The sequence below is a fragment of the Trachurus trachurus genome, assembly GCF_905171665.1.
Source record: "Trachurus trachurus genome assembly, chromosome: 10".
NCBI classification, from domain to species: Eukaryota; Metazoa; Chordata; class Actinopteri; order Carangiformes; family Carangidae; genus Trachurus; species Trachurus trachurus.
In genome coordinates, this window is record NC_139894.1 from 17,996,346 (window position 1) to 18,024,107 (window position 27,762).

Sequence of the window (27,762 nt, forward strand, 5' to 3'; positions counted from 1 at the left end):
TCTTGCACTGAAACATCTGTATTTGTTTAGCTCTGTGCTCTGTTTTGAATTGGTTGAACTCTTATAGGTCATTTATCACATCAAATTAACAACAAACAAAAATGCAATTTCTTTGTGTATTTTTTTTTCTTATTATTCATCTTTTGTGAAAGTTAGACTCAGATGGGCAGCAGGAGCTTTTAGTTGATTTTTACCTTAATATTTCATGAACTCATGCATGCGTGCGTGCATAGATGGAACCTGCATGAACATACGTGCGCTCAGACTTGTTTTAGTATTCAGCAGCAAGACACATTTTAGTATCTGACCTACCTCAACAATCACCCCTCCTACTGTATAACCTACTTACCTCGTACAGAAACTGCCGCTATCTGCTTTCAACACAGAGTTAACAAACATGCACACAGACACACACAAACACATAATATATACTGTACTGTATATGAGCAAGTATGCACTGATTTCCATGCACACCAGGGAAATGAATGGGGGAGACAAAAAGACATTACTTTTGAGGGACGCTGATGAATGAGGAGGACTATACTTTATACTCATACTGCAAGTAAAATGAACACAGTGTATCTGGGTGAAAATGTGCTGCAACACTTTTGTCAAAGTCCAAAATGGTCAATCATGTTAGTACGTGCAGATCAGGACAGGTGGAACTGCTCGGTGCGTAAATCAGTTAGCTTTGTCGTTAGGGAGTGAAGTCAACAAAGGTTGTTCAGGCTCAGAGCAGGAAAGCTGCTGTGTTTATGTGCAGCACATGGGCTGGTAGGAGTCTGTAAAGGAACAACAGAGAGACAGGAAGTATTAGGAGGGGTCTGATGAGAGAGAGAGGGAGGACACAGAGAGGGTGTGATCGGTAAAATTAAAGGGATATGGACAGCTAATAGTGAAATATATTCAGAGCAGCTGATTGTGAAATGTTTAAAAGCTCAATCATGAGGAGAAGAGAAGAGAAGAGGCAATTTAAGCTGCCTGATATGCTTCAGTGTGACAGAGCCGGCAAATCTATTTGCAGGATTTTTTTTTTTTTAACTCAGAAAGATGCCGAGAAAAGCTGAGGAAGAGTCTCCGCCCACCGGTCCGGACAGGAGAGAAACAGCAGGTCTTTGCCTTTCATTCACACTCTGTATTCGCTTTCCTTTTTCTCCATGTTTTCCCGTCTTCTCTATCTGTTTTCCCTTTGCAGCTTTTCTCTCCATCCTGTTTTTCTTTTCCTTTTTTTTAAACCAACATCTTAATCAGAGTTAGTCCACTCCCAAAGGTCACATGAGAGACACTGCCTGCAAGATAGAGATGGACATTTAAAAAAGCCCCCCTGACAAAATTTGGAGGTGTTTCCCACAGCTTTGAGATTTGACACTGAAAGGTCGACCAGTGACCTTTGTCTTTTATTGTATATTTTCTCTTTTTTAATTATATAACCATATGTTTTAAGGGCCAGAGTGACCCCAAGTTTTATCATTGTGTGAAATTATTTAGGTTTTTTTTAGTATATACCTGGTTTAAAGTCAGTCTCAAGGCAACAGAGGGGATTATAAACTTATCAAAGAAGGAGGTGTTTTATTTTGAACTTGAAATTGTTGAAGGGTAAAGAATATTTGAACCCTCATTATCTTATTTAGTGAAAAGCAGTTTTTGATAACTACCACATTTATTGTATTAAAGCTGAAAATATCCTCATCTGCTTCTAATCTGCATGTCTTCTGTGATAAGCCTCAGTTTAATTAGGGAATTAAGGAGGCTTTATTGGGATCCAGAGGCCTCAAGGAAAAGAGCAAGTGTCCCAAGTAGTTTGTATAAACTATCATGCTGTTGTATGAATTGCAATAATTGTATTTAAAAAATGGATAGCAGCCTTAATACAGCAGATAGACAAGGATTGGATTCAAGCATTTTCCTCCATGTTCTGATATTGGATCCATCAAAGAAAGAAAAGTCAGAAGGAGGAAGGGTGTGTGAAAGTGTGATTTCAAACAGGCAAAGCATCTGCAGTGATGCAGGAGGTAGTCGGGTTCACAGGAGGAGACTATTGCCCCGTATAGTGTCACAGTTATGTGCTGGTGTTTTGGCACCATCTCCAACCGAGGTGACATCCCAGTGTTGCTTACTCTCTCACCGGGCGGGCAAACAGAAAAAAAAAAACACTCTCTTACCATCCTGCTGCTGCATGTCACTCTGCCACTTCTCTCTCTCCTTTTATCCACTGTCCCGTGTCTTTCTCTGTGCGATCACGCAGCCAGATGCATGGTTGAGTAACAGCAGGCATCTGGTCAGACAGCTCAGACAAAGCAGAAGGACCTCGCGGGCCCGATGCAGACAGCAAAGCAAAAGGAAAAGGGCAAGTGTAGTTGCAGCAGTGTGTGTCAGACAGGACTGTCCTGGCTCATCCACATCAACCTCACACACTGTTCCTCTCTCCTTCGCTGAATCTGTCCCACTGCAATCTCTCCACTTTCATTCTCTCACCTTTCTCGAACACTTTATCTATGTCTGTCTCTCTATATCACTCTATCCAGCTGTTCACGTCTCATCTTTATGCATCATATTATGCCCTCTTGTTTGTTTGTTTCTTCTCTGTTAGGTTTCTCTCTCTCTCTCTCACTCTCTCTACTTTGTTTTCTATACCAGACTTTTTTCAGAGCTGCTGTGCTGTATTCATTGGAGGAACAATGTTGTTAATACACTGTTGCCCATAAAGTTGGAAGAGAATATTTATTTTTGACTTCTTCTCATGAAATGATTGTGACAATGTGATTTATTCTTGATAGATAACGTGTATGTCTTCTCAAAACCTTAATGATCAATCTCTTACAAACATATCTCTGCGAAATTAAATCACAATTAACCTTTATAATAGGAATAAAAAGAGGAATTTGTAAGCAAAATTATTACTGTAACTTCACGAGCAACAGTGTAATGTAAGTCTTCTTGATTTTACCTGTGATGGCAAGTTAAAATGTAATGTATAAACATCTATAATTTCTATATATGACATGTGCAACATGTAAAAATTATACATTAAATTTATATGTGTATTAGTAATCGGAATAATTACTTATTTTGACATACAACTCTCTTATTTATATGTGCTTATAATATAGACATGTTCTACAAATGTCCATCTCTAAATCTGTCAGTATATGTGGATCTTTCCTGTACTGTATATGCAGGTGGCTTCCAAAATACCAAAATAAATGATCAGAATATGAAGACAGACATGTTTAAAATGAATGAGAAAACATATGTATCAATTTCTATACTGTTTTAATATGTGAAATACATAAATGTTTTACCATATAGACACATTTTTTAATCAATATTATGTATATGTATTTGAATATATCCAGAGGGTGTTTATATGTGATAATATATGGCAACATAAACCTTGATTTAGGGACATATATGTCATATGTAACATTTCTGTATGGGAAAATCTGCTCCATGAAATGAGAATAAGATCAAGGCCAGGAGAAAGGGAAGGGTAAAAGAATAGCTTTATAATGAGGGTTTAAAATTGCAGGTTATAAGAGAGGAGAGCACAAGTGGGTTTAGTCTTTCCATGTCTAATTAAGTGCACTATTAGTTCTTGGTCACACCCTCACTCACACTGATGAGTGTCTGCCTTTAAACAACTTAGTCTGACGTTGCTGCAAACCTGAGCCTTAATCTGTATTATTGAACAGGTTGTGTCTGTGGCAAATGGAGCGTCAACTTAACCCTTTTATATACAGCTGTTCCCATTTGTTCCCTTTAAGTAGACTTAAGGATGCATTAATCAATGCTGTGTATTAACACTGGATCAGATGACAACAAGTAATATAAAATCATCTCTAACTGTATAGTCCTCGTGGTTGTTTTAGTGTATTTGAGCTCATTATTTTCTCCACTCTCTTCCTGCTTGGCCTAGAAATTACAACTGCATAGAGTTTATTTGCAACAGAAAATATATTTCAGATCAGATTATGCTCTTATCTTCTTTACATGCACAAACATGCACATACTGTATCTCACTGGTCACAAAATATTTGTCTGATAAAATATCTTAATTTACAGTGTCTGCCTCTAGTGACCATACTGCATTATTAAACTTTTTACTGACTGGCATTTCATTTTCGGTCATGGTCAAAACATACACACGATAAAATGTAATGTCAGATTTCATAACTGAGAGGATGTGTGCACCTGACCTCTGGCCATCTCTCTCCTCTCACCCTTTAACCCCATCTAAACAGTTTGGCCCTCTCCCCATGAATCCCCTTCTTCCTTCTGCTTCATCTAATCCCACCACCCCGCTGTTGCCTCCCTCTGCCAACCCCTCTTTTTTTTAGAAGCTCTCAGCCTCCCCTCTCAGTCAGTCACGCTACACTGTGTGACCCCACTCAACCTCCCAGCATTCACATCCTCACCCACTATCTTTCCCCCACCCAATCTCTCCACCCTTGCTCTCTCTGTTAAACTCTCTCTCCTCCTCCTGTCTCAGTCTGAGTCAACTTTCTGTTTCCATTCATCCATCCAGTGACCACTATGTGCAGCCTGCCTGCATGGTCATGCTGTGGCCTGTTGCAGCCACCAGCAACTAATTAAAGTCCTCTCACAGTTATCTGATTAAAGTCCTCTCTGCTGCTAATTAAACTGCCATCTCTCTGCGGCTTTCTGTGTTTTTTCCCACAAAACTTCCCTCATCCTCTCTCCCTAGCTGTCTCTGCATCTTCTCACACACACTAAAAATCTACAGTAGAGCACCAACATCAGTACAATGTACAGTATAGTGACAATATGTTTACATTCATGCTCACAACTGTACTCGTGCTTCGTGTTTTGTTTTTTTTCTCTCAGCGTCCGTCTCGTTCTCTGAATGACCAGCAGTGTCATTTTCGGTTAAACGGCAGCAGCCTGAAGAGCCGGGCGAAGCTTACTCATTATCTGGTCCAGTCATGTTTGTCCTAAGATGCGGATGATGAAATCCAAATGATTGTGCCTCTTGTTGCGGTCACAGACGATCTGCTCGTCATGGCTTCAAGTGATTTTTAATCAGTTTGAAATGTATTAGGAACATTTCAGTAATGGCCCTTGCAATCCTCACTGGTGTGGGAAAGGGAAAGAGTCAAACTTATTTAATCCTTTTCTTATTTTGACTTTTATTACAAGAAACCTGCTGATAGTTTCCATCTGATACAATGTTAATGTGTTTTGGTTACACCAAATCTAATTTTAGATATTTAAGACTTTATATTGCTTCACTAAGATAATGACATAATGCTGAAAAACAAGGATGAGACAAGTGATTCACAAACTGTTTTGCTTCTTTTTGTCACAGTGTTGATCCAGCAGTTGTGACCACTTCAATTACATACAGTCCCAAAGAATTAAAATGATTCAAAAAATGTAATATCAACATAACTTTATGCTTTCTTATGTTCTTAATCATCCTGCACCCCCTCACATTTATGTTGTCTATATCAACCTACTCAGAATTCCCTGATATGAATAAATCATATATATTTTCAACTTTAAACACATACACAGTAACTGATTACCACTAGAATATGTTTAAATCTTTATTTACCACACTATAATCCCAAATAAAAACATGAAATTGTGTCCATAATTATCTCATTATTAGTAGTAATAGGCAGTAAATGACAGGACTGCTGACTCCTGCTGAGAGGAACGTTGAACTATGCAGTGTCTCTTTCGACCACTAGTGAGCAGTAGCAGGCGTCCGGATCTGTCAGCAGGTAACAGGCTTGAGGAGACATTTACTGCTCCAGCAGGGACATTATGGAGCGCTGGCCCCTGAGCCCCGTTCAAAACCCTGTGAAGTGTTTGGACCACGGCTCTGTGTCCATCCCCTCCGCTCAGTAGCTCAGATGAGAGGATCGATGGCCCCCCTGACTCAACTACACAGCAGCTACACATTCTGTAATGCAGTAATGTAGTTCATAAATATCGACCACCGAGCTGAAGTGGCAGGTATAAATTCTACAGAGATGTCCTGTGGAGGATAATGGGAGAGATGGAGAGCAACGGTCGACTACAGGGTCCAGATCAAACTGCTGACACCGTGCTGCACCAGAGATACAGGAGAATAGAATAGAATAGAATAGAATAGAATAGAATAGAATGTCTTTAGAGATGTAGCCTCAATGTCTGCATATCTACTGTAAATGATCTTTGACCTAGTGCTTATTTTTTAATTTATTTATGTTGCAAAGCGAATGTAAAATATAATAAAAAGAAAGAAATTGTATATTCATTTCAACTGCATATGGCTACTAGATCAATCTCTAAGAGCCGTTGTCTGTGTGCATGTTTTCACACATGCATGTATGTAGCCTACATTATATATGTGAGGTTTGTCATGTAGAGAAGAATAAATGCTTATTGATTTCTGACTACAGCATGAAACAGTCTTTACTGTCGGCCTGACAGATTGCAGAAGTCTTGTGTCATTTGTTTATGACCGACCTTTATCATCCCTGCCTCTGCCTTTTATACCTCTTTCCCTCTCTGTCTCTCTTTATCTATCTGTCCTGCCCCGCTTACCACTACTTCTCTCTCCGTATCCATCATTTCTATGGTCATGCCTCATGATCAGACATTTTTTCAACTCTTGGAAAACAGGCTGATGTTGCTTTGGAGATGTGGTAACCTGGACATTCAGCAAACTGAGTTAAGTTAGACCCATAGTTAGAATAACTGCTAAAATCATATCAATCAGACTTCTTCTCCCACAAGTCTGTGACTCTGTGGTAAAAAGAGAAAAATGAAACGTCAAAGTTTCCGATTTCTCTAGAAATTTTAAGAAGAGTTACAGCCCTGGATGGGGTGATGGTAACCTTTAAAGTATTTCACTTGGCTGACTCTTTGTTTTGAGAGCTCTTGTCTTTGTCACTTGTGCTTGCAACGTCCCTGGGGACAGACAGGGACTTTCTAAAAGTCTCGCATTGACAAGCAACAGACAAAGACTCACAAGTGTGAACTTCCCGTTGAAGCTTCCTGCTGGCAGCGGCTGACAGATCTGTGTGTGGCAGAGGAGGAGCACAGGGGACTCCACCGTCTGTAAGCCTTCAGAGGACAGAGACACAGCACAGACACAGGTAACTGCACATTGAATTGAAGTTGATAGAAGAACTGTTTAAAAGATTAGATCATGCAAAGAAAAACCAAAGTAATACCTTAAATCTGATACAGAAGGCAATGTATTGGAAATAGCAGTACTAAAAAAAGAACCATGCAACCTCATCACCAATACCTCAAATGATGTAACAAAAGAAAAAAAATCAAACAACATTAGTGTGATGTTTTAGTCACCAGAAAGTTAAGATTCATAGTTTGATTCCCTGGACCTTCACAGCACCAGTAACAACAACACCACCTCAACGCCTCTCTAACCCTCCCCAGCCTCATGTGGTCACTCGCTTAATGGAAATTGATGCAGATGTCAAGTATCTAATTTATGACTCATACCAGGAGAGAGAGAGATGGGTGGGGTGGGGTGGGGTGGGGGCAAATATGAGCTGTAATTGCCGAACACAACTCCAATTCAATGGCTGTCACTACATCTGTAGGATTATGTCACTGTTTGACTCTGAGCGTGTGTGTGTGTGTGTGTGTGTGTGTGTGTGTGTGTGTGTGTGTGTGTGTGTGTGTGTGTGTGTGTGTGTGTGTGTGTGTGTGTGTGTGCGTGTGTGTGTGCGTGTGCGTGTGTGTGTGTGTGTGTGTGTGTGTGTGTGTGTGTGTGTGTGTGTGTGTGCGTGTGCGTGTGTGTGTGTGTGTGTCTGTATGTGTGTGTATGTGTGACTGACATGATGGCCACTGAAAAATTATGATGCAGTATCTTTGCTGGAAGCATCAGCAATTTCTGGCAACTTGTGTACTTGTGTATTCTGGAAATAGCCACACAGATAATAATAGAAACAGCAATTAAAACTAATTTGTAAAATCCTGATTATATAATTTTCTAATGCTGCTACTGTTTCTGCTAATGTGTTTTGAATCCCTCATTTTCTCTCATTATGCACAACATTACCACACTGCTACAAGCTGCAAACCTCAACTTAGGTTAGACTGTATGTGCATGTGATTCACCAGGTCAGCTTGTTGTTTTCATTTCCCTTTATTGATCCAGTAAGCAAGACATCAGATCCCATCACAGTCCCATCTCGTCATTTTCTGCATTTACTGTCTAGACAGACGAAACTGAACAAGTCACACAACATGGCTGACTAGTGGGAAGAAAAAGAAAAAAAATGTTTTATTCCATCCACTGAGAAAACAAAGATGACAGAAATCAATACTGCCATGTTTGTACAGTACACGTTTTCCTTGGCTAATGTTGATAGCAGTGACAGATGAGTGTGTTATGATGGTGACAAGTTATAATAATACCTCTTTGAAATAATTACTGCACATGGATTCAAGTAAGAGAACAGGCTGCGATGATCAAGCATACAGTCTGATGGAAGATGAAGCAAGTGAAGAGCCAGACTGGTTGTATAATTAACTTCAGGTCATTGTGTGTGTAAAATACTGTACAATATCATTATTGCTGGTTTCCTTGGTGATGGATGCTGAAAAGTACTGCTGCGATGACACCAGCGTACTGTACTTTATTTTAAAAGAAGCGTGGTGAGCAGCAGCAACAGCCTTATAGTCATTGGTTCGAAGTTTTGCTCTCTTTTTTTAAATTAGCACTTTTGTAACATCCCTCTTTCATTTCAAACACAGCTGCTTTTTAACATCACAACACTATGACACCGATTTGATCTGTCCGTCGAGCCATGCTCACAGTGAGGTGCGTGTGACGGTAAAAAAAGAAAACAGGCTGGGCACCCCATTCACACACACACTCACCTGTTATTATTCAAACAGTCCTTCAGTTAGCTGTTTTGTGTCACCTCTCACTTTGATATTCAAGGCAAATATTATAAATTCATCCAGTATGTGTGTGCTGTTGGCAAAGGGACAAGAGAGCTCGATCTTCTTCTATGTATCAACATAGAGGGGAATCATCTTCAGTAGCATTGTGTTGTCAATGTGAGGCTCGTTATCTGCTGAGGCATACTGAAGCTTTGTTCATCTTTGGGCTCTTTCTCTCTCTGGGGTTTGAAAAATAAACTGAAACGGAGAAAACCAAAAGAGAGAAAGAAAGAAACAGTGTCTTGATGTATGCATGCTAGACCCCATAATGTCCATTTAGGGATTTAAGAAGACAGGATGGGACCAGAGAGATTAGAGAAAAGAGAAAAACAAGTCCTTTCCAAACAGAAAAAAACAAGTCCTGAGTTGCTGCTGGCTGGATCAACCTTTGTGAACAGTCACAAGGGTCAACAAACTTTTAGATGAAGGTTCTCCTCTTCTAATCCTGCTACGTGTCAATCATCTGAGAAATGTAGATTTGTACACTTTGATATGACATTTTGAATTAGAAGACAATTCTGGTTTGTTAAAACTTGGGTCTTGGTCTCATAGCTTGTTTCTTTTGATTATGATTATGATCCTGCAGGTTCCTCACATCTTCGTGGCAGCTTCCTGTTCGATTCCAGCCAGGAACCTCTGCTGGATGCCTTACCCTCTCTCTCCCTCCCTGCTTATTTTGTCATGTATTGTGCAGAAAGGTAAACAAATAACATGAAAAAACAACAAACAGATCAGTCGTTCATGTCTAAATAATGCCTATAACTATAAAAATGTGACCCAAGTTGTTATAAAACAGAATTATCCTTTAAGTTCACTGAACTAAATAGATCCTGTTTCCTCTGTGAATGGCAGATGATGGAGGACGAAGAGGGCGGGGGAAGTTTGGAGGGGAGCAGGTGGTGGTAGAGGGCTAAAGTGCATTATAATCATTTCCCAGTGAGAGTGCCGTGTGAGGCGGACATGTGAGTTTTCATGTGTCAAAATGTTATTAGAGCTCTGTTTCTGGGGGAGGTGGGACTCAAAGTTAATGTCTGGGTCATGTTGAGATCAAAGTTCAGGTTTCAGGTAGCTATCAATTCTGCTCCATGTCATCAACAATGGGGATGTTGTAACTCTGGAACAGGGGCTGCATGAAGAGGCCGACCGTCCCGACCACGCACACACACACAAAGATCCACAGGAAGAGCCGGTCAATTACCATGGCAACATACTTCCAATCTTCAATAATCTGCAGAGAGAAGGGCATGTCAACAACCATATCAACTAAAATGATTAATGACTTTGCTATGATTTAAAATCGTGGGACTTTTGAGCTTTGATGCTGCTGCAAATTTTAATCAGAACACAAGTAGATCAAGTTCTTAACTGTGCTACCCACAGAGGTGTATATGCATTTATAATTTTATAATCTAAAATTCATTACTTTATACTTTACATTACTATTATTAAATTCATTACAGCCAAGCGCGGGGAGCATACAGTACATCAGTCTGACCAAAAGTCCGACGGCTCATTTCTCCGACTACCCATTCTACAGTGTTAAGGTTAGGTTTAGGGTAAGGTTAAGGGTTTTGGGCTACTTAAGTCGGAGAAATGGGAGGTTGGACTAATGGACGCAAAAATAAATAAATGTATGGTTGGAGAAATGGGTAGTCGGACAGACGTCATGCGCCCGCCAAGCGCCAGAGGAGACAACCAATAAAATCTGAATTTGCTTTTACATTTCTGCATTTTATTTTTATGATATTACAATAGGTAATACCACATATATTTTAACATAATAATTTCCTAATTACAATGAATTAATTACTAAATCAATATTAAATTTGCACATAAAAACTAAAAGGCTAGCAGTGGATGCTTTAGGTTAAATGCTAATGTGAGCATGCTAACTTGCTGCATTGATGGTGCTACTGCGTTTGCTTTATTAGTTAGCATGCTAGCAGAATTAGATTTTATATTTAGCCTGTGACAGAAAGGATTAGGTCATAAAACAAACAAGTTCAAAACTTTGACCTGATGATAACATTGGATGAAAAGCTTCGAGATAACCAATGTTACAATACATTCTGAGCGGGAAACTAATGTCTTTCATATTAACCCATCCAATAGTTATTCAGGTGTTCTACTCCAAACTAAACGTCAGCTTCTTGGTGGCGCTACAGGAAAATCAGTCTCACTATCCTGTGTCTTTACAAGATTTAATGACAATATTTCTAATTTCTTCCTTGATAGCTCAATCACAGTCATGTCAGCCATAGTAACAAACCACCCAACAGACCAATATTTCGACTAATAGCTGCTATCACAGCGAAAAAATAAACCATGAAGGCTACTGCCCTGCGTCAAACATTGCTCAGACATCTAAAGGATAAAAGAAAAGATTATGAAGTGAATGGAAGTTGCATGACACATCAAACAGGTAAGCAAACACACATATTCATGCAGATACTTTTCTTCAAAACACATACCCCTTCATCATCATCCTCACTCTTCATCTTCTCAGCGATATAGCGCACTCCATCCACTGCATCTTCAACATCAATGTTGCACTTGAGGGTCATCCTCTTTCTGAACTCTGTGTTTTCTGACAAGTCGCTGATCTTCCAGCCGTAGCGTTTGGCCGACTCCTCGTTGACGAAGAAGGACGAGGAAGAATCTGCCATCCCTGCGGTGCTGCCAGTGGTGCCGTCGGCTCCACGCAGCTTCTGGTCAGAGTACGATCGCTGCTGGTGTTTTTTCCGGAACTTCTCACGGATGTTGGAGCTCCCTGGTCTCCGCATGAAGAGGTAAGACGGGAGCCGGTACAAGAAGACACGCTTGACCCAAGGAGGCATGGTGTGTGTACTGGGGGACCGATGGTGCACGTTGAGCACGCAAACGCTGGTGACGATGGAGAAAGTGACCAGCACCATCGTAAACATTAGGTACTTCCCAATCAGAGGCACTGCTAAAGACGTAGGTGGTACAATCTTTGAGATTAGGAGTAAAAACACAGTCAGGGCCAGAAGGACAGAGATACAGAGAGTCATCTTCTCGCCACAGTCTGATGGGAGGTAGAACACCAGAATGGCCAAAGATGTTATAAGGATACAAGGGATGATCAGGTTGATGGTGTAGAACAGAGGTTTCCTCCTGATAATAAAGTCATAGGTGATATCTAGGTATCTGATGTCATTAGGGTCTTCGTTCTTGCGTCCAGGCAGTGAGACGATATCCCACTCACCGCTTGGCTTGAAGTCGTCACGTGAGGCAAAATCACTGAGGAGGATGAGGTCAATCTCAGTGTGGTCATAAGTCCATGAGCGAAACTTGAGGGTGCAGTTCTGCTGGTCGAAAGGGAAATCACGGACTTCGATTTTGCAAGCCGATTTGTATATGGCCGGTGGAAGCCAGGCGACGTCACCGTTGTTCGAGACCACAGCGTTGGAGTAGAAGGAGACTTCATAGGTCCCATCGGCACTGATAGAAAGAAAAGGTGGGAGATAAGTCAAAGGAAGGAGGAGAGATAAAGTCATAAAGAGCATTCAAACACATCCACAATGTCAACACATGGTATCACAGATGCTTAAACTTAAAAGCATGTAAGTATAAGTGAAGAGTTTGTAGTAGTACTGCTGCTTTTTTATATTTCAAGCTCCTGTTGAAGCAGTTTAAATATTCAATAAGGATGCCCCCTGAAGACCTCTTTTCATCTGGAAGGAGACCCACAGGCAAACCCTGAACAGAGGGATTATAAATCCCATCAGTCCTGGGAGCACACTGGAATTCCCCAGGGGGACCTGAAACAAGTGGCAAGGGAAGGAAGTCTGGTCTAATCTTGCTACCACCACATTGAGGATCCTGCTGGATGTTGGTTATGGTGGTGGAGGAGTATGAGGTCTGGTGTTGCCAAAAGATTAACAACAGACAGAGGTTGAGCTCAGACGCTGCACGAAAGAACGCGCCATTAATGAAGCCCAGCTGCCAATACACAGGAAAAGAAAATGTAAATCCTCATGCAAAAGATGATTCATTTTTGCACCTTAAAAATAATCTCTCCACTTAATATCCACAACAATCTTGAGGAAGCCATCAAAATCACATTAACAGCATTATCCTGCAGCCATGTCATCAAAGAAGCAAAACGTTTACTCAGGGGAAAAAATGGATTTACTGTAGCCTACTAACTGATGGCGTGTATGGAGAATTATTTCATGGCTGCGTGTGTCACCTCTGCTGTGTCTGCTGAGGTGACGCATGCAACACCTCTGTGTTTTGAAAGTTGCAGAATGTGTTTATCTTCTCTAGGGAAGAGCTCAACCGGGGACACATGCCCACAACATGGCAACAACAGTGCCCCTCTCCCACCTCAAATCTGCTGAGATCGGCTTTTTTTCCTCATCTCACCAAGCCTGCCGGTGATGCATTATAGATAAGTGGCCTATCAATTATAAAGTAGGTCAGGAATCCAACCATCACACTCAGTCTCTAATGCTTTGGGGCTGCTGTGAATATGCAGACTAATTAAAAATGCAGAGGCCCCACCTGCTCACTGCGACCTCTGGTCCACCAGACTTGGCCAGAGACCTCGACCTGCAGTCTTAAAGTAGTGCTGATCATATCCTATCATTATGCTCTTAAGCAGTTATGCTCCTAATGTGGTCTTTAGCTGACCAGCAATCTGTGATTGTTAAAGTTTAATCGTAACAAGGCCTGTGTAAACGGTGGGGAAACACTGCTGACCAAAACACAAAGCTACACATCAACATCTCAACCTCAGGGTTAAAGTGTCTATTTAGTAGATGTTCTTGGTGTTTTGTTTTTTTTAATCATATCACATGGTCTTCATCAGCATCCATTATAGAATCGTGGATGATGAAATTTTCAGTTTTGTTTCTGACCACTTCAATGACTCCTTGATTAAAGCAGAAGTAAGCGATCCAGTCGTTTTGGCTAACTTCTTGTCAGCCAATGGAGTTAGCAGTCCCCGCCCTCGTCCTTACTGTACGTCACCACATTCACATGCATCCCTTGGCTGCACACACAGAGAGGACCGCCCCTTTATGCCGTTCTCTCTCCTCATTGGATAAAGGTTGTAGGATACAAGGAAAGTTTTCTCCTCGGCTTACAGCAGAGCAGAGTGACTGACAGACCCGTGTTTCGGACCAAACACTCTATATAAGTGATTGCTGCCGGAAGATATAACTAATTAAGACTTATATTAACACAAACATTACGCTTACTTCTGCTTTAAGTTGAGGTTCAAAGTTTGTTCTTGAAATTCCACCTGCTGATGAAGATCATGTGATATGACTGAGAGCAGCTACTCAAGGGCTACCTTGATGAGTTTGCAAAAACCTACAGTAATTAAGTGTAAAAAACCATAGTTCCAGTTTCCATTCAGGAAAAGGCTTTCATATTAGCTTAAGTAACTGTTTGCTAACTTTCCCACAGTAGGGCTGTCATTGGATTTAAGTGTATTAAATTAACTGGATATTGAAGATTTTTTCTTTTTTTAAATACTGTATTAGTAATAAATCTTGTTAGTACAGGTAGTGAAGAGAAAGGGACAAGGAATCAGCTACAGATGACTAAGAATCAAGGTGAAATACTGCCAAACAGCCAAATGATCTCCGGTTATTGCAAATAATTAATTAAAAGTGCTGTTGATCCCATTCAGCTGTAAAGGATTTTATTTTCAATATCCACTGGCTATCAGATTATGTGTATATCACTGCGCAGGAAAAAAGAAAAAATCAATCAATCAATTTCAAGTTTATTTCTGTGATCTGATTTGAGACAGCAGAGCTAGGACTCTTGTGTGAGCTTCATATTAGTGGTGAAAGTTAAGAGGACCCCAGCAGATGGAAAAACAGACCCAGGTGTTGACCTATATGGCTGACACAGGAGGTGAGGCCCAAAAGCCTTCGTGTGTGTGTCAGCCAACACTCCAGTGCGTAGAGGCAGTGGGGATAATTTCTTCTTGAATGAACTTATTACGGCATTGAGGTTCTCGTGTATTGATTTTTTCCTTGCAGGCATTTCATACAGCTGCAAGATGATGATTTTTAAATGTGCACACAGAGTCAAAACATCCTCGCATCAAGGGCATCTCTACTCAATATGCAAAAACACGCAATAAGGTACTGGGGTGTTGCCCGTTAACCGTAGTAACCCTGCTGGTAAATGTGGGTTGTAAAGTCTTATAGTGCATTGATTTCTCTTTGACACTTCACTTGTAATGGCCGGAATATATATGAATTGATCCAGTGGACAAATTGCAGTGATCCCATCATGTGTACATTCAACTCCACAGTACAAAATGCAGCTAAACTGTTTAAAAATACATTTTCAGAACAGCTTGCATGTACTCACCTGAGGTATGATACAGTAAGTCAGAAACTATCATATTTGAATGATGATGTGTCGTCCTTTTGACAACATTTATTGCCAGACGTGTCAGATTTACTTTACAGGTAAAACATGTTGTTTCCCTTTCTGCTGCCTTGACTTAATTATGCGAGACCTCCACCGTTTTTTGTTGTTTTTTCTGTATTTTCTTTTCTTTACTTTTTCTCTCTCTGTTGCTGTTTTTGTGTATGAGTTTCTGTTGTTTGTTTATCTGTTTATTGTCTTAAGGTGGAAGTAGCAGGCGATGTTTTATTATGTGTGAGGGAATTGTTATATTACAGTATACACCGTGAATTGTTTAATCATCCCTTTGGAATAGTCCTCCCACAATTGCCTTGTATTTCATATTGTATATGATGAAAACATTTAATAAATAAACCATGAACAAAATCACAAAACAAACAAACAAAAACATGTTGTTGCAACCTGTACTATGATGCAAGATTTAGTTCAAATGGACTCATACTTAACTTAATTAAAGTTCAATAAATGTTTTGTCTATCTATCTATCTATCTATCTATCTATCTATCTATCTATCTATCTATCTATCTATCTATCTATCTATCTATCTATCTATCTATCTATCTATCTATCCATGCAAAAGTTCAAATCTATCATCCCATAAAAGATCACTCATTATCAGGTGCCTACCAAGACGGTTTTAGTTGTATTCATTATCCTGAAATAGGTGACAAGTGGGGTAAAAAAAAAAAAAAAAAAAAAGGGAGAGGTAAGAGGATAAAAGGAATAAGAGGATAGAAGGAAAACATATTAGGGAAATGGGGCTTTTGTAGGTACTACAATGAAGTTGCTAAATCTCTCTGTCTGTTCTTCTTTTAATCACTTAGTTTCAGACACACACACACACACACACATTCTGTCTGGCTGTCACAAAGCACAAAGCAGATGTACTTGTTGTAGAGGACGATGTCTGGCAGCCAGATGTGTTGTGACGGGAGGCGGATTTTCTTGATTCCCTCGTACTCTTCAGGGTCCCACATTAATCTGTAGTCATTCCATACCTGACGATGAAGGAGAGCACAGACACACACACACACATACAAACACAAAAGTCACTAAATGCAAATGTCACACATGTGCACACACAAATGAAATACACACAAGCAGAGACATATATAAAACTTGGGCTCATGTATTTTTAAACAGCAGCACACTAACATATTTGTCCTACATGCCAAGAGCTGACCTCACCAGTGAACACGCTGGATGTTTTCCTTAAAGCCTGCAGACACATGTCGTGCGTCTATGTACTACGTGTGTCTATGTGTGCGTGGTAATGGCAAATGTGACTCAGACACTTGTTGTGCCGCTACGAGGCAAGTGTTTTGACGTGGCCTGAACCCTGGCCTGAACTCACACAAAAGCACACATATATATAGGCCGAGAATAAGGAACAAGAAGGACGAGCGGGGACACAAACCTGAGTGAGCCAACAGTTGGTGGTCATGATCTGCTCCCTCTCGTTCTGAGACACACAAAGACAGAAGGTTTGTCGACAGCTGCAGCGTTATAGGCAGAGACTGAGCACATTTCTATTTACTGCAAACAGATTTTCACCATCTGCGTTGTTGAACTAAACCTGTGAAATGAATGGATTATGCCTCCATGATCAGAGCATATGTCGGGTTGGCTTTGTGTTGTGTCCTCACCACGTTGATCAGCTGGGCCAGAGACACCTGGATGTAAATGGTGACCTGCTGGCTGTTGTTGACAGCTGGTCTGATCAGCTTGTTGTAGCGCTCCGGTGACAACAGGTGACTAACCAGCCGCTCCTCCACCTCCGCACACAAGGCAGCTGCACACACGCACATACACAGGACGTGACATAATTGAAAACCAGCTACACACAGTCTATCAGGATCTGCAATGATTAACAAAGTTTAAAAATGCTTTACAAGAAAAGTAAAAACACATCAAGCATCCAAAGTGAGACACAAATGAAGTATAGACCAGCTGAATGATGAAGAAAAAACACCAATAAAACACTAAAATATGTAAAAACAATAATAGGGGACAGACCAGTATAATAACACCACATATCAGGCTACAGTATGAGAGATGGTTTAGGAAAAGATTTTGATTTTTAAAAATGTTTGATTCACATTGTCTGATGTAGACAAGTAGTGCAGACACAATGCGGATATAACAGTCTACAGGTTAAAATGAAAGTTTGGTGGTTTTCCCTGGCTCATGGTTGACACTGATCACTGGTCCAGCTTGTCTTTATCCCACATCTTATCATACAAGCGGAGATCGAGCAGCCATAACAATTTTATTTTTGTCTGATTTCAACCCCTATAATAATAGTAACTGTTTGCATCTAGAATATCTCACCTGGAAAAAAAAACATCTATGCAACAAGGAAATATAATACACACAGTTTGGTGCCTGGTTTCACTGAAGCTATTTCTGTTATTTTCATCAAGATAAATCAATTGTTATTTTGTTTGTTCGCAACATGTGCCATGAATATTGTACTCCTCGCATGCTGTCATAGGGGACTCTAACTTATTCTGTTAGTAAATATCTTTTGACTCTTGGAAAGAGTTTTTCTGTTGGACAACTCAACAAAAATATCAAAATACAGCATGCACGAAAAATAAAAAAATACAGTTCTCTTCCCAAACCTCATCAGCACAGTGTTGTGACCATTGAGACACAGTTTAAGCTCAGGACGTAGAGCATATTATTACTGTAATTAGAAGCTCGTGGTTTGATTCCCAGCTCCTTCCGGCCGCATCAAAGGCTGTTTCTCTGATGGCTATTCCATCAGGTTATGTACTCGTTTTAAGTGTTGTTAAGTGCTTTAAAGGGTCAATAAGACTATTAAGTTCAAGTCCATTAGAGGTAGTAGAGAGTAGAGGGTTCTTCTCATTGAATAACATGTGTGTGTGATTAGTTATGGTGATTAGACAGCTGAAGTCACATGCGGGGGGAGAAATCTGCATAAATATAAACCTTGATCCAACCTCCTATTCAGCTTTCCAGCTCTACAGTGTGTTTTCATTATGTTTTAGTTTCATGAGTCAGACTGAAGAAGTCCGATGTCAAATGAATGTTACAATGGCACAGTGAGCGACTTATGAATCGGGACTCAGGCTACAGTACATTGACAAAGGAATAGAAAGTTATTTGCATTTTGCATTGACTGCTTTTTTACCTTAACCTTGGCCTTTCTTTGTGTTTTTAGAAAAACAGTCTCCTGAAAAGATTAACTCCCTGGCCGCTGATCCTCTTGAACATCAGTATAGTTTAATGAGATCGAAATGACAAAAGCCACACTAATACACAAACACACACACACACATGCCTAGAGCAGCGGTTGGTGAAGCGATGTTTAAATCTCGTGCTGTGAGGTCTCACCAATTAGGTGCTGCAGCAATTTGTAGTCTGCTGCGTGTCTTCAGATGTAATGAGTGTGTAATGAGAGTAATGTGTGTGTGTTTGTGTGGAAGGGGGTAGACTGTGTGTCTCTGACCTCACAAACTGATCAGATGTAATATTGTATATAGTGAAACAAACACACACACCAAAAAAAACTATACTTTGCTTCCTAGCATTTCATTGTATATGTTACATATGTTTCATGTTAACAACACATGCAATCTGCAGTCCGTATGACGATAATGAGTCGTATTTGTGCAGACACACACACACGTAGACAGAGCCACCGCAGGGCTGATTTCACCCATGAAATCAACACAGAACAATTTCTGACTGGGTCACAGAGCTTCAGTGATAGTGGGTGGTTTAAAACAAGGACACTGCCAGAGTTTCATACATTCAAACCTGTGGAAAAGAACAACACATTTCTCTGGTTTTTGTCTTGTTTATCCAAAAAACAAAAACTCCTTTCATCAGTAGAAACTTTAAATAAGAAATGAGCACGAGGCAGTCATCTGCATAATCCACACAACAGTCTCTGGTTTTCCAACTTGTTTCATATCTTCACAGCCCTGTTTGCTGCCTGTGGTGAATTCTTAGGGATGACTGAATCTACTGAATCTGACAGAATGAAAACTATATTGAGACAGATTTATCTGTATTGTATTTTCTTTGTATTTATATATTTTGTGGCGTCTTTATTTGTGCTTTAAGATCATCTTTGCTTGACTGCTGCCTATAGCTACTTGCAGGAAAGCTATAAACCATAGGCAGTGTACCAGTCTAAGCCATAAGGTGAGAGAAAAGATAAGATTGCATGGGTCAGTGTGTGTATATCTTATCTTAAAGCACTATTAAGTTTATTCAATAATAAAATTAACTGGTGCAGGCAGTTAAACAGTTTAACAGGCTAATTTAACAATTTGCCCTTATTAATAAATACTTAAACTTAAATATAACTGATGGGAACATGAAAAAGACATCAGAGAACTAGGAAAGTATTCAGTAAGTATGAAGTTTATTGTTTGGCCCTAAATCTGAGTTTAATCTCATATTTCAGCAGTTTTTATCATCAGACTATCAACCTACCTGTCTGTTGCCAAACTCATCCTAAATCGTAGCACTACAGTCAACTGTGGCTCCACCTTGTTCAACTAATTTGTTGCAAACAAGTCAGGTTAAAGTAAGATATGTAGTTCAATGACATAAATCGCAAATTTACCAGATGGAGCTTTAATGGGGAAAAAAATGCATGAAGCCTCAAGAACAGGAACCCCACTTTCAGGACAGACAGTTTTAGGCCTGCAATGGATTTCATGTGTCCTATAGACCGAAATAGCAAAATGACAGTATGAAAAATCAGAATGACAGAATTATAGATAGACTAAACAGTATGTATGTACTGCAAACACCAAAATATATCATCACCACACAGTAATTAGTGTCGCAGTCTCCTAATCCAAAAGCACATGTTTGCATGAATTTGTAGCAATATAAGCCTCACACAGAGACGCAGTGCAGCTGTGAGAGGTAGACCTGCAAACAACCATTCAAGATTCAGATTCAGACGACCAATGAGCATGTGATCCTGTTTAGTCAGTGTGTAGGAAGAGTTCAAGTTGATGTCTTAGTGAAGGAGAAAAATGAATAAAGTAATGTCTGTTTTAAGTTAACCTTAATGGACCTGGTCTAAAGGAAAATCACGAGAAATGCATTTGATTGATTTTGTAGATGATCTAATTCTAAGACATCTAACAATTAACCTTCTCTTTACTTTTTAATTCTTTTCATCCACTTTAAAGTAGCTAAACTGTCCTCAAACTAATTATATCAAGGACTTTTTTAACCCCATGTGCACCTCAGTATCCTCTTAGTGGAGAAGGCTCCGGTGGCTTTTCCACAACAGTCCTCCATTCCTTATTTTTTCTTTATGCAAAACACATCGTAAGAAAAGTGATGTCACTGACTGATGTAACAGCACACTGGGCCATTTTATAGCTTTGTTTTCAGCTCTACCATTGCAAAGACACTGTGATATACTGTAGTCTACCCTTCATATTGAAAGAGTTGTGCAAACCCTTTTGAACTGACCTCAGCAATGTATTTGTGTCCAGATGTCTCAAACGGGTACAGTGGGCAGCTTCACTGTGAATATTGTTTATTTTGGCACTTTGCTCTCACTGGTTTTCACTGGCCATGCGGCTAGCTGTCATATCAAGATCTGTTCAAGATAGAAATGTTTCCTGAAATCTGTCAGGATCAGACTGAAAAGAAGAGGCACTGAGCTTTAACTGCAGGAAGGAGAGGTGTATTTTACACTTGGTCACTCTACATTAACCTCCACTAGACCTCCATCTGAGGGGGAGACAGGAAGTGTCCAGCGTCTGAGCAACTGTGACATGACACTAGACCCCCAGGGTGAATGTCTTCAGAGAGCTTCGAAACACAGCGCTCTGTCTGTCAGGATTAGACAGGGGGTAAAGAGACAGAGACAACTGAGAGGAGGAGGAGGGGATAAGACACACAAACAAAACAACAGCAACATCGGAGTGTGAGACACAACAATTTCCAGATCATCTTCTGATAAAATGACATACTGTATAATGGCAATGTTTCATGGGAAATTGCAGTGATTCATGGGTTTACTTGATGGGGTCACAGCCTCACAATAACTCATTGTTTGTATGCAGTATCTGAACCATAATAACATGCAGTTTTCTTGTTGTACTAATTAAAAGCTGCTGCTGCAGTTGTGAGATTTTGGGCTTCCTGCAAGTCAAGGCAGGAAGACAAATTGGCAAGGCACCGTAAAAGTCATGTAGCCTATGTGAGGAACCTAATTAGTAAATTATTAAACTATGCTGCTAAAGTAAAATAAGACATATCAACGAAAAATTGCACTTAACTGATTTTATGGTCAGTACTAAACAGTCTTTTATAAACCATTTTTATAGTGTTTGGGGTTGCTATGCTTTAAAGTTTTTTTCAGGACCCAAATTCAGACAGAGACATATCAGCGAACAAATTACACAGAGAGGACAAATACAAAAAAGTAAAAGTAAAAGTTGTAGGAGAGTCCAAAACTTGAGCTCCCCAAAAGAATACAGGAAAAACAAACAAACAGGGAACGAACAGCGATAACCTAGACGGGGCAGCTGAGAAAACAGGGGAGTGACACAAGTAAAGAGGAAACACAGAAGCTAAACACACCTGAGAGCAACGAGACACAGCTGAGGATAATCACACACAGGTGAGACACATCACAAATCACAGGAGGGAAACCACAGCAAGAAATAGAAAAACTCAAATTAAACAGGTAACATGCACTGATACTAAAACTATTCTAATTATTCTTTTTGTTTTATTCTTGTGTGATAGATATTGCTGATTTGTTGGAAACAAGCTTTGTTTCCCTTGTAGCAAGTGATAAAGGGATTAACTGCATTTTGTAACCTCTTTGTAAAAGGTCGCTAATTAGTGAGTAAAAGTGGGAAATGAAAATGTCATTCGCTGTTGATATAATTAATTTCAAATACTTATTTACATGTTCACATGCAAAAAAAATGAAAAAGTCATGTGCACCATCCATTAACTGAATATTTGCTGTGTGAATAAATCCAGTTTTAACTGCACATAATTACAAGTGTTTTGCTCCTGCATTGTGTACCTGCTGTAATGGCCCCTGACTTCTGCTCTCTGATTTCTGCCTTGGAGAAGTAAGAGATGTCATACTGCCTTAAAAATGTAAAGGGAGAGGCATAAAAATAAACCCAGCACAAAAAATTAATAAACTGTGAAAGACAAATGACTTCATGTGACTGCTGGGGAGGACTGGGGATGGCGGAGGAGCACACTATAGACTGTATAGACTGATGTAAGGTGCTGGCTTTGACAGTAAATGTTAAAATGGTAGATGAGGCTAAAATGAGATGTGTATGAGGTTGACGCAAGTGTAGATGGAGGAGTTTTGTTGCATTAGGGAGTCTACCAGCAGATTTCATCACACGTGTACGCACGCACACGCCCACATACACGCACATACACACGCTCCTGTCTGCCTCACTGCACTCTCCACACCTCAATTATTCATCACCGCTAAAATAAAAATGCCATCATCTCACAGGCATGGAGACTCCAACACAATCACCGATTATTCTCTGAGTTTTTCCACAATCCGATCAAGCCAACGTAAAGGCTCCATAACGACATACTGTACAGAAAGAGCAAAACCAAGCTAGTTTCAGACACACTGCTGCGTTTGCATGATGCAAACGGATCAACATGCTGTGCCATCAGTCCAGAATACATAGAAGGGAAAAAGAAAACATCCAAATTCTGCATCCTGTAGGTTCTTTTCTAGGGTAGTGAATTATTCACTGTGTTACCATCTGGGGTGGCCTTTCTGAGGCCAAAACTATTTAGGCTTCAGCTGGCTTTGGATTAGCTCACTAGACTGCCAGTCATGCTGTAAAAGACGGCTTGTGCCATTCATATTCATCTGCAGCAACACGGTCGAGTTCCTACAAGACGGCACTGTACATTGGTCACGGTGCATCTACTGCCTGAGAGGTTTTAGCATCCCTTGGGATTTCTCTTGGTTGTTTGCCCTCCAACTTTTCATCATCGCAGACAATTTTTCCGTCTGTGAGGATAAAACCGTACCACGATTCTTTTACTACAATGATTTTTTTATGTGTCACTACTTCCCCACTGTGTCTCTGTCCTGCTGCGTCGCGTTCCTCTCTACTCAGCAGTGACAGGAACATGTGCAGGTCGAGGAGGAGAGGCGAGACAGCGACAGCAGGAAAAAGTGGCTTTCTTCCTGCTCTCTGGTCCCTCAGCGCTCACATGTTACTGCTGCTTAAGTTTGCACCAGTTTCCTCAAAATGCGTCTGATGCAGTTCTCTCTAGCACTGAAAAGCACATTGATCTCTGTCCTCATCCGCCTCTTTCTCTCTCTCTCATTCAAAGAGCTGCAGCATCCAAACAAATGTGCCAACACAATGACTAATAGTTTACTATGAAGTGTTGACTCACTGACACATGGCCCTCTTGACCGCATCTGCAGTTATGAGAAAGCAAGAGAAACAACAACCTTAGAATAACCCCAGGAGAAAACTTAGCGCTGCGTGTTTCTGCCCACCCACAAAAGTTATACCCTGGAGCAAAAGACAACCAGAGTCACGCTTGTGTGAGGGTTCGTGCAACAAGCTAAATGGAGATTGTATGTGATTTCCCCCTGACTCTTAACAATGTGCATGTGTTTAATGAGCAAAACACTGCATCAGGAATAGCTGTCGCACACATTAACATATTGACTTACAGCATGCAGCTGTTAGACAAGGGGACAGAGGAGTGCGTGATAAGAGACTGATTATGTCAGATAAGTAAAGTGAGCTAGAGTAAAGCAGATGAGGTGGCGTGCAGCAGGCAACAAAAAGTGAGTGAAAATAGTGGAGGAGATGACAGGAGGCGGGATGAGACGGAGAGAAAATACATCCCAGCAAAGTGGTTGCCTGAATTTTAGTATTTTTCACAGTCACAGTCAGGGTGAGATTTGATAGGAGTGACAGAGCCACTATCATGCGATGCCTGAACTGCAGACTGAGCACAGGTGATACTGAGGGAGTCACTTGGATCTGTTACCCAACAAAAAGGGCAATAAAAAGGTCAAGGAGAGGTAAGGTGAGGAGGGAAGGAGCTAGGGGGAACAACCAGAAGGAAGGAGACAACAACAACAAAGTGCAAAAGGTCCATAAGTGATAACGTGATCTGATAACATGTGATGTTCATAATTGATCTTTTATAGCATTGCAGATATAAGAGTTAGATGTAGATGTAAGATTACGGTACAATAATAATAAAAAAGGGAGAAAAACAAGTTAAAAGGTCATAAGGGCAAAATGAAGGCATATGGAGTTTAAGATGAACAACTGTACAGTGTCTCTCCAGAATCATGCATTAGTGACACATAATATCCCCAAAAGTGAAACTAACTTCCTTTTGAACTTACTGGCTGAATTTAGCCTTAAAAAAAATGTCACCCATATTAACTCATATTTCTATCATCAGCACACAGCCTGCTTTAATTCCCATGAAAGCATGTCCAACTTAAGGGATGAAAAACCCAGTGAAACTACACTGAAGGAACTTGAGGAACAAATGGAGTTTGCCCTGTTGACTGCTGCAGCAGGACAATGCAGCGGATGCAGCTTCAGCACCATGGACAGCTCCTGAGTGAGCTTCACCCTCTCCACTGCCTGGTTCAGCACCTGGACAGCTCCTCACGAGTCGCTTCAAGTAATAGAAACAGAAGAGAAAGAAGCTTCTCTTGCACACCATGTGATGGAGGCTCCACTGTGTTGAGGTTCTCAGTGGGGGGAGACGGTCCATTTAGACCTCCATGATCATCACCACAGGGCCTTGACACACACACACATACATACTGCAGGCCATTAAGCACAGTAAAGGGCCACAAAATACCATTATGAGATTTCACCAAGATACATTTAAACCACACCATCCAGCTGTTAAATGAACCACGAGGAAACCACAGAGCCGGTTGATTCAACCCAATATGATATTGAATTTTGGATGTTGTTTAAATTACAGGCTATGAATGCTGGGATAATGCCCCCGTGCTTATATTAAGCAATTCCATTGTGATTCGGTGGGTTTGCTGTGTAAAGAGGAACAAGTTAGTTAATTGACGCGTGCTGAATCACGTGTTAAAGTGTTTGACGCACGGGAACGCCACTACTTCTCCCCACTAGCCTGCTTTCCAGCATCCCCCCTGTTATATGTAAAGTGAAAATGTGATTTAAACATTTCCCTAACATTGAAATATACACAGGAGAGATGGAGAAAGTGGTACATTTGTACATTTGTAGTGTTTAAGCTACAAAGAACACCAGATATTACATCAAATTTCTAACACTGAGTCAGACTTCCCACACTGATTATACTATAAACTGGTATGGGCAGAGTGTGCTGTTTTACAATTGACAGTCCGATTAAAGACCCATACGTAAAGTCAAAGCTTCCCTACCCCGTCCCGTCCCGTTCCGGGAGGATTTGAAAGGATTACTCACTTGCCACAGCGAGAACCAGGAAAGCCAACGCTGTTTTCACCGGGATTGCCATCGCTTCCTCCCCTCCAGTGCGACAGACACAAGACAACCTGCAGATGGAGCTTCTTTCTGGCGCGTGTTTTCTCCTCTGTCCTCGTTGTGAAGTGAAGAAAGAAGTGGAACAAAAGATTTTAAAAGAGAAAAAAACGATTATATCGGTTTCATTGCGAGGAATCCCGCAGATGACGACCGGTCACTGAGGCGTGGAGGCATGAAGAGAGGAGCACTGACTGCTGTCTGTGAGCCCAGAGATGAGGAGGAGGAGGCTGGACGCTTTCTGCCAGAGCGCACCGACCCCACCGCTGGTCCTGGAGCTGTGCGCGCAGCAGAGACCGGCTATAGGGAACAGAGTCGCCCCCCTTGATTTCTTCTTGGGCGATACAAACAACGTTTTTCTCGGAAATATGGGTCAGGAGCTAGTAGGTGTACGCCAATCCTGTTATCGTCGAAGCGGCCATTCTTCAGATGAAAGATTTAAGCGCCCCGGTCCTCGCATCGCCCTGCCCGCCCAGTGCGCTCCCTCGTCGGGCGTCAGTTTCACTCTCTGCCGTCTTGATCGACACAGTTTGACACGTGTGACAACAAACAGGAAGCGATACGAGTCAGAAACTCCCCCCAGGAAGACAATTAATAGCCAGAAGCCACTGAAACCAACTTTATCCTCTCCGATCAAATGAGAATCATTTGAATGTTTTGGTTGTTTTTTTTTTACTCTCACTTAATTAAAAGACACTTTGATTGAGCTCAGATGGGAGCAGCTTCAGGAGGCTAGGGCAGTTTTTCTTCTGGTTGAATCATGGCCAAAAACTACATAAGACGTTAATTTATGAGAAAATTAAAATCAAGTCCGGAGAGTGGAGTTGTGAGCAGCCAGGTCTTTGACAGCGAGTCAGTTGGGGCCTTGTTATCTGCATTAAGCCCAGTGTGGTTGAGCTGTTTGCTCCTTCACAGACTGAGGCCGGTTAGGGTGAGGGGTGGTGTGAGATGGTGTGGGGGTCATGACGTTTGGTAAAGGAAGCAGGGAAAACCTCAAGGTCTTGGCAGTTATTCAAGCAGCTGGAAATAAAATCAATCAGGCAAATGTTATATTGTATTGATCACTGTGGGGCCCCACACACAAAAGAGCCAGGGAGGACACAACATCTTGCAAATATGAGCATCTCGTTTTGCAGCAGTGATACACAATGAGGCAAGAAAGCTGATGTCTACAGGCTTTAGTCATTGTGAGTTCATCAAATCAGTTCTTTACATTCAACAAAATACAAAGACAGGCACGGTAATAACACCAGCAAATCCTCAGTAACTGTATAGCTACAATCAGATCTGCTTTAGCCAATGAGCAAAAGCCTGGGACCAGCAGTCCAAATACATTTCACCTCCTCTTTGGTCTGAATGAGTTCACGTCATTTGATGGGAAGTCAAGGTGCAGAATCTGTGACTTAACATAGATCAAGAAGGGGAACCATGACAGGCAATATTTTTTTTATTGCGCACTCATGATGTGGTGAGGCAGCCTCACATTGGTGGGTCATCAGTCTGGAGCACGCGCATGTGTGTGTGTGTGTGTGTTTGTACTTGTGTGAATGGAAAAGCTGCAGGCTGACTCAGTCTGCACACGTCAATGCGGTATAACTACCCCAGAGGTCCCTTTGGTGATGTGAGGAGAGGAGAGGGCAGGACGAAGACATGGCTTTAAATGCACTTCACACCAAAAATGACTATTGCTAATTATTTCAGAGTAGAGGGGGAGGAGAGGAAGCAAAGGAAGTATGAATAAATAAAAGTACAATGGGAGGAAATATAAAGTTTTCCATAAAAGAATTAAAGCTGGAGACAAATTAAATCCTTTCACGAGGTTTTCATGAGCTGAGAACTGTGTTTCCATGTTCCTCCAGAGAGGAT

At 40.9% G+C, this 27,762-nt stretch overlaps 1 protein-coding gene across 1 annotated transcript; it reads right to left on the minus strand.

Moving 5' to 3' along the window:
- Positions 1-10,003: 10,003 nt before the first annotated feature.
- chrnb5b (cholinergic receptor, nicotinic, beta 5b) lies at positions 10,004-25,873 on the minus strand (the record flags this gene model as incomplete). The annotated part of the gene is made up of 6 exons (XM_083980335.1): positions 10,004-10,159; positions 11,403-12,393; positions 16,238-16,347; positions 16,767-16,811; positions 16,996-17,141; positions 25,822-25,873. The coding sequence occupies 6 exons, from the start codon at positions 25,871-25,873 to the stop codon at positions 10,004-10,006; spliced, it is 1,500 nt and encodes a 499-aa protein (XP_083836461.1).
- Positions 25,874-27,762: the final 1,889 nt, after the last annotated feature.